We start from the raw sequence: 13,030 nt of genomic DNA, 5'->3' as shown, positions 1-13,030 counted from the left end.
GTGGGTTTGGAGCTTGGGGTCAAAAGGCCTGACCTATGCCACTGTAAGTAAATTTATGCCCAGCTATAAGATGAATTCAAGTCATGAGCTTAGAAGGCTGCAAAACTGCTGCATGTTTTGAAGAACCACCAAGTAGGGATTCCTAGCAGTGCCATGTAATTCCAGCTTGCCAGTGGGAAGTCTTTGTTGAAGAGTACCATCAATAATTTTGTTGCTGATCATTCCCGCTTAGCCAGCCATCTAGCATCCTGTATTTCTTCTATTGGAAGAAGCACTGGCTGTGAATCGCCCATTCAGGCTGCGGTTGCACTCAGGGAGTGCGATGGATGGAGGTGAGTGAAGTGAGCCACTTCCGCTTAACTGAGGCCCGGAAGCGAAGCCAGACCATCAGTGGAGCAAAGGCCTTGATCGTCACTTCAGGAAGGGAGGCGGATTGAGCCTTTAAAGGGAAAGCCCTCCTTTGTTCTGGCCCGTAAACCATATGGCCAGGCGGCGTTTTGCCCACCCACCTCTCCTCGGGGTTGTATTCGGTTGTTGCATGTTTCTGTCATAGCAGTTAATGGGAGTGGCGTGATGGGTCATCAATCAGGAGGAGTCACCTGATAAGCAAGAACTAACGACACTGCCAAACCATGCCAATGGGGATGCCTCTTGCCAGGAAGCGTCCGCCCGAGCAGAGCCCTTTGGCTAGGCAGAGGTGTCCCCAAGATAGGGCATCAGCCGTTGGGGCTTACGCTGCTGGAAACGGAACAGACTGAATCAGGAACTGTGCTGCGCCTCAGCTTCTGTTTTGGTTGGCTAAATAAATGGCTGTATCCAAAATGTTCATCCCCAGCAAAGAGTCCAGTGGCGGATTCATGGAAGGATTGCCCAGGGTGGGTTTCCCCACCCTCGAAACGCAAATGGAATACCGAGCCGGATGTGGACTAGAAAGGCGATCCGCCTTCATTCCTAATATTCTTCTGCTGCAACAGTCTGCTTGTAAAGTCTGCCAGTTCTGCAGTGTTGCCATAACCACTCATGGATCTGCCCGGATGTACTTTGTGACTATGCCATCTTTCAGCTCTGGCTAACTTACCTGCTGCAGATGCGTGGTGCCAGCCGATTACCAAATGCAGTGAGTGCGCATGGAGTGGCATGCTGTGGACTGCCAGCACGTAGTGGTCTCTTGCAGGCCATTGTGTGCATTTATTGGAAGTGTCATGTTTTCTTTTCAGAGTGCGTCCGAAATTCCTCTGTAGAAGTGCGGATGCAGTAGGAAGAATCCGCTGCCTTTCTAATGCAATGCCGTGCTGTCTGACCCAGCTGATCAGCGTGTTCCTCAATACCGTGCAATCCTCTGGAGAAAAACAGTAAGGGGCAAATAAGCTGCCTTTGTGTTTAATATAATCTAATATCAATGAATATAATTACTTAGCTCAGATTCTGGTGTTTCGTGTAGTCAGTGGGAGATGCTGGAAGTTCTTGGAAGAAAAACAGGCAACCCTCCCATTTTTCCACCCCTCTATCTCAATGGCCCTTGAAGTCTTATTCACTTGTTAGTATCCTGGACTTATTGTTAGTGTCTTCTTTGTCCCACAGAAAATCTGATGTTCTGTAGCATTTTTCTTCATTTCTTTCTCCTGTAGGGTACTCAGAAAATATGCCTCCCTTACAGTCCTACAAAAACTCTATCTGTGAAATCTATTTTAAGGTAAGATAGCCATATTTTATTTATGATGCGCTTTGCTTTGGGCCTGAAGGACAGAGTGCACGAAACAAGGTGCACCTCTGTGTGATTCTAAAAGACTTGCAGTTAAGAGCTGTGGATCATACATTCCTCCCCCCAACCCCTATTCTCCATTCCCAGTGCCATTTCCACTCCTAGCCCTGTCTCCTGTAATCATTGTTCAGCATTACAGCAGCACTGATCATAATCATAATTGATGTGAACCAGGTTCCACATTAAAAAATATTGTTGACTGACTTCGAACTGTATTTAAACCTGGTTACAGGAGATCCCTGATCATTGTTAATGGTTAGAATCCATGCTGTTGTAATGTTTCGCCACAGTTAAGGTCAGGCTAGAGATTTGATCTTGGTGAGTGAACAATTGGCAGAAGGAGGTGTAATGATGCAATCGTTCATGGCTTCCAAACTTAGAAAGTGGTTAAGATACCCCTCAGTGGTATGCCTGGCACAGATCAGGAAGCACTAAGCTTTAATCGTGCTGTCTATTGCAGTATGCAGAGTTTCTTAGGATATGTTCAGGGGAAGGGTCTTTTGTACACTAGTTACTATTAATTGATAGCCCTATGAAACACTGACATTACAGTTTTGTTGACATTTCAGTGCCATGAATCTCGACAAATTCGAAAAAGGTCCTCGAGAAATTCTTCACCCTGAAATTCAGAAGGTAAGTTGTGCATAGTTTTCTGGGGAATATATTGCAGTATTTCTTTTCTCTGTCAAACTTCATACATTGTTGAGTGGAACCAGTCTGCACTGGGACATTTCCTTTTGCACTGATTCCTTCGGCTGTGGTGATGGAACATGCTATCATGTCACAGTGGACTTATGGTGACCCTGTAGGCTTTTTGAGACAAGAGAGAGATGTTTTGAGATGGCCAGCGCCATTCACTTACTGCCTCCTGGGTATCTGTCCTGGACTTCCTTAGCAGTTTCCCATCCAAGTACTAACTAGGGCGGACTCTGCTTAGAAGAAGAAGAGTTTGGAGTTATATCCCCCCTTTCTCTCCTGCAGGAGACTCAAAGGGAGACTTCACAATCTCCTAAGCCCTTCCCCCTCACAACAAACACCCTGTGAGGTGGAGCTGGGACTCGAGAGAGTCTGGGGTGCTGTGACTAGCCCAAGGTCCACCCAGCTGGCGTGTGGTGAGGAAGTGCACAGGCTAATCTGAGATTCCTCAGATAAACGCCTCCTAGCTCAAGAGCCCGACTTGACAGCGCGGGGAATCAAACCCAGTTCCTCCAGATTAGCATGCACCTGTTCTTAACCACTACGCCACTGCTGCTCCAGTGTTTAGCTTCTGAGGTCTGATAAAATTGGACTAGCCTCGACTCCTTCACCTATAGATGAGTAAAAACATTTAGCTGAGCAATAACCTTTTTTGAAGCAGATGATTCCATATGCTGGAATCTGGGATCCAATTGACGCAATCATAATTTTGCATTAATGGCTAAATTCTCAGACAGAGACTTTGTATGCTGTGGTGACTATGCGCATATAAAAACTCTTTTAACAAATCCCAGAAGCTCTCTAGTGAATGTTAAAATAGAATCCGAGTTCAAAATCCTACAAAAAAGAAAAAAGAAAGGTACTATTAAAACTGAGCAACTGTCATTTCACACATGTTTTGCAGAGTTCTCATATAGTTAATACTCGGGGTGGGGAACCTGTTTAAAAATTACCTTTTTGGCTTATGCTTGAAAGATCTTTAAGACCTGAAATGCCTTTTGCCCTTCTGTTCCTAAAAATGCTCTTTTGGTTAAAAAAAAGAAATTGGATTATGCTAGGAAGAAACCGCAGTAAAAAATATTGTAGCCATCATTTCAGTGTTGATCAAACAATTTAAAAATGACAAAGACTGGCATTTCTGCTTTGCCAGTATTTTTTTTAAAATCAAGGAAAATTCTACATATAACTCCTTCATTAACTCCTCGGGGAACAGAACTTATCATGGGAAGAGAAGGTATTTGAGAAGCTACGTACAAGGATGGAAGAAAAGTGGTCTGAGCTGTAGCCCATCAAGCTGGAAGATAAAAAAAGGAAGTATCACAAAAAAAGGTTGAACAGATGGTAACATATCTACAGCTGGACTTGAGAATTGAGGATTTGCTGAAACATGATTCCCAGGAGCAGCGGTGGCAAGGAACACCTTGATACAAGAGCCACTTTTAATTAAAATGTCTTCCCTCTGTGAATTAACAAAGACTTCGAAGCATAAATACTTGTAGAAAAGCCAAAATATGCTTACAGTGATTTCCACTTATTTGAGTGCTGTATTTAGCAGGGAGTGAGATGAGCTGTATCACGCACTAACCCTCCTGCCACAACTTAAGTCAGCCTAGATTTCTTTTTTAAAGCTTTTTTTTTTTGGAGAATTACGGTAAGTCTAAGATCTGCAGCCTTTTCAGTGGCAGCCTCGTGTTTTGGAAGAGTCTTGCAGAAGAAGCCTAGAGGACTCCTTTGTTAGCTAGATTCCACAAGTAGTCCTATTTCAAAGAGTGATCATTTAATGTAGGATGTCCTGTGGTAAATAGCTGTGACTTGTTGATTAGCGTGGTAGTCGAGGAAACAGCCCTAGTTACAAGAATGAGGCCCCTTAACTCTTTGGCAATCGAAATCCTAATGTGTAAATTAAGTGCATTTACATGATTTCTCTTACTTTGCTTAATTGATCTTACTTTGTACAGGCAACTGGAGCAGCAGCAACAACAACAACAATAATAATATATGTATCCAGCTCTGCTTTTAGGGATCCGGATATATGAATACTATGCCCGATGCATTTACAGTGTTCTAAATCTGGTGGGCAACCAGCTACAGAACTGGCAGCTGTGATAGTAAACAAAATTTTAAAAATAATGTCCTTTTATATGCTGCCCTTCCCCTTATGGGCTCAGGGTGGCTTCTGATATAAAAACAGTAACATTCATTCAGAAATCCTGTTTGACCGCAGGCTGTCTGTTGAGATTTCAGCAGTTTCTGCCTAACATTTGCAAAAAAATCTGCTTCACAGCATGAGACTCCAGAAACTTGTTGAGGTGTAGAGTACTTTTAATGACAAAACTTATACGTTTTTTTTATTACCAGTAATCGGGTGAAATTTCCAAAGCTAAAGGATTCCTGCAGTCCGGTATTCTGCAGCTTTTCATAGCTGATCCTATGGAATTGCAAGACACACATAAGAACATAAGAACATAAGAACTAGCCTGCTGGATCAGACAATTCTCTCTCCATGTAAGATCATTTTAATATCCAGCAGACATGGCCTTCGGGATGCAAGGTTAACTGAGTTTTATGGACTCTCTTCTGGTTTTTTATTGAACATTACAATGGCTTCAACCAGAGTTAAGGAGAAGAGAGGTTTTGTTTGTTTTTATTAATTTAGAAGGCTAAATATATTTCTTTCCCTCCCCTTTCCCCAGGATTTACTGGTTTTGGAAGAGCAAGAGGTAAGGCACAGATTAATCCTTTTGCGTTCCCATCAACCTCTTCAGCAGACATTGTTTTCTGTTTGGAATACAGCCTCACTCCAATTTGTAGGCCATGTGTTTTTTTTTTTTTGTAGATTTACCCTCAAGCAAACCCTTGGGTAGGCTGAGATTCAATCTATGTGTTCAATCATATTTGTTCTACAAGAGTGCCAGTCAGGGATGTGGAAACAGCTCTAGTGTATTGAAGTTCACAGATTTGTTCTGACAGCAGTCACACACAGGACTCCCATTGGAAAAATACAGTTGTTTTACATCTCCATATGAGGTCAGCCATGTATGCATACAAGGATGCCACAGAAGACGGCAGACCACAGATGATGCTTCTGCAAAGAATGGCTCTGCCTATCTGCATGATGTTCCTCCTCTTGACCTCACATAGAAGTGTCCGGGACATATACCCTATGATATGACCCCGCTGGGGTGGAGAAACTGATGACATAATGGGATAAGGACTTCTACCCAACTTCCAAGGGGAGAGAACTTTGACCCGGAGACTCTGTTTTTGGCAGCCATCTACATGATGGACATCACATACTCTTGTGGCCTTCAGAGGTCAAGGTGGGCTTTGCTCAAGTTCCCACCTTCTCCCCTCCTTCCCCTTTATCATATTCTGAAGAACTACTTGACAAACTGTCTGATAATCAGTAAGGGAGTGAGAGGGAGATCTTGTAAAAATTTTATTAATGTGTCTTCTCCTTCTTCCTCTAATATTCCCTGAGCCCTTCTATCTGTTCAGTTCAATTGTGGGGCTTTCTAGGGTTCATGGGTGATCCACTTCATTTAAAACGGTTGTAAACTCATTCCCAGCCCCCAGGGTTCGGGCGAGGCCGTAAATCAAAGCGAGCAAGTTGGTGCCGACACAAGGATGACTCATGGAAGCCATCCACGTCTGAGGCACAGAAGGGGAGTTTGAGCTATGAAACCCATAATTGAGTGTCTGTAAGTTCCTCATAACAATAACAGTTGTGGGTTTATACATGCCACAAAACGTCTAAAGTGGAAGAACTTCCATTTAACGACATACAGAGATGAATGTGCCTTAGATCTCCACTTGGGAATGGAAGGCACTCCTCCTGAACGCTGTCTGTTTTGAATGAATGCACCTTGGCCTGCCGAGCGGTCAGCTGGAAAGGGAACCATCCAGAAGTGCAGAGGCTGGGGTAGGGGGCTCTGTCAGCAGTGAGTCACCCAATCTGGAGGAGTACAGCCAGAGGTGGAATCCAGCAGGTTCTCACAGGTTCCCAAGAGTAGGTTACTAATTATTTGTGTGTGCCGAGAGGGGGTTACTAATTGGTGATTTTGCCACGTGGATTTTGCCTTTAGTTACTGACCCTCCTCTCAGCAGTAGCGCATGCAGGTGAACTTGAAGCAGTCTTAGCAGGAGGTGCACCCGGCGTCGCACATTAGGCAGCCTAGCAGCGCCTCAAGTGCAGCATTTGTTTCCCCTGCCCAAGACCGGGACGTGCGCAGTGGCTGTGTCCCTTAAGCTACTGGCCCCCCTGCCCAGGAATGCACCCACCCCGGAATGCCTGGCAGCCAGCTACTCGTGGAGTGCTCCACCCAGCCCCATTGGCACTGTTTGAATCCCACCACCATGGGAACCTGTTACTAAAATTTTTGGATCCCACCGCTGAGTATGGCCAGTGTGGGGGCTTGATATCAGGCAATGGCAGGTGGTCAACAACCTTTTTCTTTTCTTTCATGAGAGGTTCTCCAGAGTAATGGAAACTATTCTGAGCTACTTCCCGCCTCCCCCAACCTGTAACCACGTTTGTTCTGCCCTGGAACACAACATGGACTGGGAAGAGCTCCAGAACTGAAGCTAAGTAGTGCAGAGAAAAATCTATAAAATAGAATCATTTAAAATCCTAGAGCAGAGACGTTCACAAACTCTTCCTGGGTCTTCTAGGGGCTGCAGAAGCTTTCTGCTGCTGCCAGTGAGCTACTGGTAGCAACCTGTTGGAGACCCCTGTGTTAAAACCAGTCAGATTTCTAGGACCAGGAAGATTCTGCCAGGAAAATTCCCTCCTTTGAGCACAGGGAAGACTGTAATTCCAGTTCCTACTCAGGCATGAACTCTTTGCAGATGGCTTTGGGTTGGTCAGCTTTCTCAAACTATCCTACCCCACAGTGGCATTTTTACCAGACACACTTGATGTTCCGGTATCATTTCTTTCTGTTGCTGTTTTTTCCCCCTTGCTTCCACACAGCTTTGTTAGCGATCTCTTGCTGCCTTGTATTGTCGAAGGCTTTCCATTGCGAGGTCGCTGGGGTGCTGTCTGGTTTCGAACATGTTGTTCAGGCTGCTGTTCTGGCTTAGTATTCTCTGATGTTCTCGCCTGCGACTCTGTGGCTGGCATCTTCTGAATCCTCTGAAGATGCCAGCCACAGATGCAGGCGAAACATCAGGAGAGAATGCTGCTAGAACATGGCCATACTCAACCCTAAAACTCGATTGCAGCACTCTTTGCTGCTCTTATTTTTTCGAGTGAACTTCCCACTCCTTCTGAAACCTCCAGGTATCAGAAAGAGTGCAGGAAACAGGTCTTCCTCTAGGTTATGTCAAAACTGCATGTTGGATTATCTTCTGCAAGAGCCAGGTGTTTTTAGCTGTAGTCCTATTATTATGGACTTACCCTTCTCCCACAGAGACTCAGTTGGCAACATCGGTCTTTTGTTTTGAGAGATGATTCAAGATGTTTTATCCGGTAAATTTTTAATAGCCTTTTAAGGTGTTCTAAGTGGGGTTTTTTCCCCTTCTGGTGATTTTAATGATGTCTGCGGTACTGATTGTCTTTAACAAGAGTTTTGTGCTATCTTTGAATAGAAAAGTTGTATTTGATTTGAACCAGCTGGGCTTTGGAAACTCTGATGGGTTGTTTCGATCTCTTGCGATCTCGGATTGTCCATTTGATTATGTCATTTTTTCATTGTAAACTGCTTTGACATTTTTAAATAAAAGCAGTCTATGAATTTGATGAAATAAGAAGAGACAGTGTGACTCTCTCCTACAATAACATGCTGTTCTGTTTTTCAGGGATCGGTCAATTTTAAGTTTGGAGTTCTTTATGCCAAAGATGGACAGCTCACAGATGATGAAATGTTCAGCAATGGTGAGCCCACTACTGATGGATTTTGATCCCTTGGCTGATAAGGCAGCTGAGTTCTCTAGGTCTGTCTGAATTGGGTAGGGAAGGAAGGGTATATGTGCACTAGCATGGTGACCTTCTTAAGTGCAGGTCAACCTACAGTCACTTCCCTCTTCAGCTTGGAGGACTGGTAGAGGTGCCAGGAGCCAGACTCTACTTTCCAGGTCATGGAGTTAACAGGAAGGCTGGTACGGTTCCCTAGAATTAAAAAAAAATCCAGGTACCCTCCTGATGCAAAAGAAGAGGACCCCCTAGATCCGTGGTGGTGAACCTTTGGCACTCCAGATGTTATGGACTACAATTCCCATCAGCCCCTTCCAGCATGGCCAATTGGCCATGATGGCAGGGGCTGATGGGAATTGTAGTCCATAACATCTGGAGTGCCAAAGGTTTGTCACCACATCCCTAGATACTAGCTCTGTATGGATTATTACAGTGACATCAGCAAAAGAGACGTTTTCTCCAAGAAAATTGCCATCTTGAAAGAGGTCGGGGAGAAAACAGAGTAATGGGGATTGAATGTGTGCAAATGCAGTTGCACATATTCAGGCTTAAAAATGGAAGGAGTTGTCTTCCGATGCATGTGTGATGGTTCTCAATCACATTAATCTTACCCTCTACTCCCTTAGTAACTATCATTTCTAATTGACTTTGCGTACAGCTGTTCCTCTCAAGGAGCCCAGTGCAACCTACAGGGAGCAGTTCCATTTGTTTATATATATCTGGTTCTGTCCCTGGCCACCAATTGGCTTACATGGTTTTCACCAAATGTAAAAAAAGTACAAAACTGCCTTATGCCAAGCATCTAACTTAGTAGTGTCTGCTCAGATTGGCAACTGCTTTCTCGCTAAGAGAGCTTATTGCAGCTATCTGAGATCCTTTATGTGGGAATCCAGCCTGCGAAACTCTGTATGTACTCCCTGGATCCTGCTGTAAACAAAATGGCCATTTTGTTGAAGGGCTGCTGCAGACTGGGTAGAAAGCAGTTCTGTCCAAACGGTGTTGGTGGAAGTAGTTGGATCTTCAGTACTGGAAGAGGGAGGGAAGAAGGAACTCTCCTTATAATAGCATTCATCATGAGAGCCAACATGGTGTAGTGGTTAAGTTGTCAGACTAAAGCACCATGGAAGTTTGCTGGCTGACCTTGGCCCCTTGCACATGGTCATTCCTAACCCTGGCTGGCATTTGGATAGGAGACCTCCGAGGAAGACCAGGGTCATAACATGGAGGCAGGCAATGGCAAACCTCTTCTGAACATCTCTTGCCTTGAAAACCCTGCGAACTCACCATAAGTCAGCTGTGACTTGAAGGGAAAAAAAGAAAACTTTCATCAAGGCCCGCCCTAATACAGAATGGCGCAAAAACTTTTGAGTTCTCCAAAACTGTTTGTCAGGCTAGGAAATGGGGAGGGTGCGGGGGGAAGGGATCTGTTCAGGTCATGATCTTCACTGGCATCCTGTGGCGTGGTTAGAATCGGGCTGCGTACCCTTTGCACACAGGGAACAAGTGCAAAGGAATTGAAAGCCGTCCAAAATAAAACATGTCGAGCAATAATTCATCAGACATCTTTGGAATGTGCTGGGCTTTCAGAGGGCCAATTGCATTTACTATTGCTTTTAAAATTGGGATTTCAAGCTCTTGTGGAAGGGGACCAGTCTCTCTCTCTCTCTCTCTCTCTCTCTCTCTCTCTCTCTCTCTCTCTCTCTCTCTGTGCACTGCATTTTTTCTGGATTGATGACATCCTATTCTAAATATTTATTCTATTCCGTTGGACTTTCCCACCAAAAGAGGCTACAGTTATCATGAGCAAGCTTCTTGTACATACTTTTATTGTTAACTTTAGCCATCTCCACTGGGCAGCAAACACATAACTGGCTCCCTGGTTCCTTGAGAACTCTGGTGTTCCCACATATTACAAATTCCCTGACAGCTGCGGCAGTGGATTCTTTCCATCACTTCCAAGTATCTTTTTTTTGTGTCCTGGGGTTTGTTTTCTCTGCTCATCTCTAAACGACAACAAGAAATATTTCAGCGTCAGACTGAGAACATTTTGTGTTTCTATGACTAAAAGCTCTGGCAGGCTTGTAATGCTTTGGTTACATTTGCAAAGCCAGTTTGACATATTTGTGTTCACAACAGCCAAAACGAAAGAGAGAGACGCCATCCGTTTCTTGCCCACTTCCGATTTGTCTGTCTTCATTTCTCATGTCTGTTTATCTCATTCTCAAGAGTTTGCAGAGCAATGTGGCGGAAGGCTTTTTGAGCGCAACACAGGTTGAGAAGATGCTGCGGCTCAAAGCTGGACCACCTGCTTTGCATGCTAGAAGATGCCAGGCTGAATTCCCAGCATCTCCAGTGAATGGCTCTCAGCTAGCAAATGATAGGGAAGACTTCCCGCTCCCTCAGAATCCGGAGAGCTGCTGCTGCCATTTGAGTGGCGGCTGCTGGGGTAGACAGAGCAATCATCTCATTTGATAGAAGGTGTATATTTGCATGGGCAAGATCTAGTCCAAATAACCCATCAGAAAACGTGAATCCAGTTGCTCCCTAACGACTAAAAATGTTTTGAATTGTACATCCATTAGGTTGTTGTTGTTTATATGGGCAATGGAATGATGACGGGGTATATAAAAAGTACTTATGTAATGGATGTATTCGTCAGTTCATCTGATGAAGTGAGCTCCGACTCATAAAATCTTATACTAGAATAAATGTTGTCAGTCTTTATGGTGAAACCAGAAACCAGAAACAAAGCCTGACCTGTTAGACATGTTAGGAGCCATAAGGTTGAAAGAAAGAAACATTTTGTTTTTTAAAAAGTATAACATGTTATTTATTATGATATTGATGTGAAAATAAAGTTGCTTGTGTGTATTATACTCACCTTTTTGGATCGAAACGCACTGGGTCTTTTGTGATACGGGGTATGTGTAGCCACTCCTGACTGTTTTAAGTAATTAACACAGGAAGTCCCGATATTGACCCCAATTTGAATTTTAGCGTGCACTGCTTTTAATTTTTGTTATTTCGCACTGTGCAATAAAATGTGTTATATTTTCTTTATTTTTCCCCCAAGGTTTTTTTTTTTTCATTCTCTCAACCTTACGGTTCCTCGTTAGCCTTTCAGGTGCCACTGAACCCCTTGAGTATTTTGCTTCTACTGACTAGTGTGGCCACCCGTCTGGAATGACCATCCTGGAATTAACCCATAACTCACCAACCTTTTCTAACTCAGGAATCATCCTTAGCCTGACACGTGTCACACACACACGCCCCTTTTAATAGTTTAGTTTATGTGCCTGCCTTTTTTCTAGGAGGATGTATACGCACTTCAACCTTGTGTCAGGTCAGGTCTTCATTTAACTGCCACATATTGCCCCAGTGAATCCTGCAAACCGAAGAAACTCTTAACACACAGATGTCAAACTTGCGGCCCTCCAGATGTTATGGACTACAGTTCCCATCATCCCCTGCCAGCATGATGCTGGCAGGGGATGATGGGAACTGTAGTCCATAACATCTGGAGGGCCGCGAGTTTGACACTTATGCCTTAACAGATCTCAAGCCCCACCCTCTGTGTAGAATTGTGGTTCCCTGAGCAGAAGGAATGACTGCTCGGCTAGCAGATGGCTGAAGTCCTAGGCCCATGGTGGCAAACCTTTGGCACTCCAGATGTTATGGACTACAATTCCCATCAGCCCCTGCCAGCATGGCCAATTGGCCGTGCTGGCAGGGGCTGATGGGAAATGTAGTCCATAACATCTGGAGTGCCAAAGGTTTGCCACCACTGTGGACCTAGGCACACATTCTTCGACATCTTTCCAACCAAATGTGGACAGCAGCGGGCTGGACAAATGTGGATTACTTGCCTTTTCTCTCCCCATTCTCAATCCCTCTCCATCAAAGAAAGAAATTATGAGGGGGACAGTTAGTGGGACTCACTTGTGGGTTGTGACCCAGCAGTTGATGACCAGTGTAGTATACAGTTACCCCATGCCGACTTTGTCTGTAGCTGTTTCTGGCACCATATTTGTATATCCTAATATTTATGACCAGCTTTTCTCCCTGATGGCGACACAAAGCAACTTACAGCATTTGTCCTCTCCTCCTCTATTGTATCTGCACAACAACCCTGAGAGTCTAAAAAAAAGACAGACTGGCCCGAGGTCACTTGTCTTCCATGGCAGAGGATGGATTTGAAACTGGGCCTTCCAGATCTTTGCCTGACACTTTAACTGCTGAATCATACTGGCTTTATGTTTATATATGGACTGGCCTACCAAAGCTGCCCTCTGCTTGCTTTGAGGTACAAATACGCTGTCCAGTTAAATGATATGCTCAGCTGGCTCCTTGAAACACACACTATCTAGCTTGGCTGCATGGTTTTGTGGTTCCTATGGCAACCTGGTTGTTATTTTTTGTCACCTCCGCGTCTCAGTTGCTCAGGGGACGTGAAGACATCTGCCCTTTTAAATTAGAGAGTGTGAGAAGGTCTAAAGCTCAGCTATTTAAAAAATAATAATTTCACTGTCTGAGACTTGATGCAGGTTAGTGGCAGGACAGATTGCTGTTGCTATGAATATGTACTGACCTGTGTACCTTCTGCAGCCCTGTAGTGTTTATTTACAATGTACATAAGCTGATTATAACAAAAAAAAATG

At 44.3% G+C, this 13,030-nt stretch overlaps 1 protein-coding gene across 1 annotated transcript in view; it reads left to right on the top strand.

Annotated features, from left to right (window-relative positions):
• The first annotated feature begins 1,236 nt into the window (after positions 1–1,236).
• Positions 1,237–13,030, top strand: part of GARNL3 (GTPase activating Rap/RanGAP domain like 3) — a 42,070-nt gene continuing 30,276 nt past the window's right edge. Inside the window, exons 1-5 of the mRNA XM_048512079.1 lie at positions 1,237–1,352; positions 1,629–1,693; positions 2,332–2,395; positions 5,152–5,178; positions 8,258–8,333. Coding sequence (XP_048368036.1) covers positions 2,336–2,395; positions 5,152–5,178; positions 8,258–8,333 — 163 coding nt within the window. The 5' untranslated portion in view covers positions 1,237–1,352; positions 1,629–1,693; positions 2,332–2,335. The remainder of the gene's footprint in view (positions 1,353–1,628; positions 1,694–2,331; positions 2,396–5,151; positions 5,179–8,257; positions 8,334–13,030) is intronic.

Source organism: Sphaerodactylus townsendi, linkage group LG12 (genome assembly GCF_021028975.2).
Source record: "Sphaerodactylus townsendi isolate TG3544 linkage group LG12, MPM_Stown_v2.3, whole genome shotgun sequence".
Classification (NCBI taxonomy): domain Eukaryota; kingdom Metazoa; phylum Chordata; class Lepidosauria; order Squamata; family Sphaerodactylidae; genus Sphaerodactylus; species Sphaerodactylus townsendi.
This window is presented reverse-complemented; position numbering and strand designations above follow the sequence as displayed.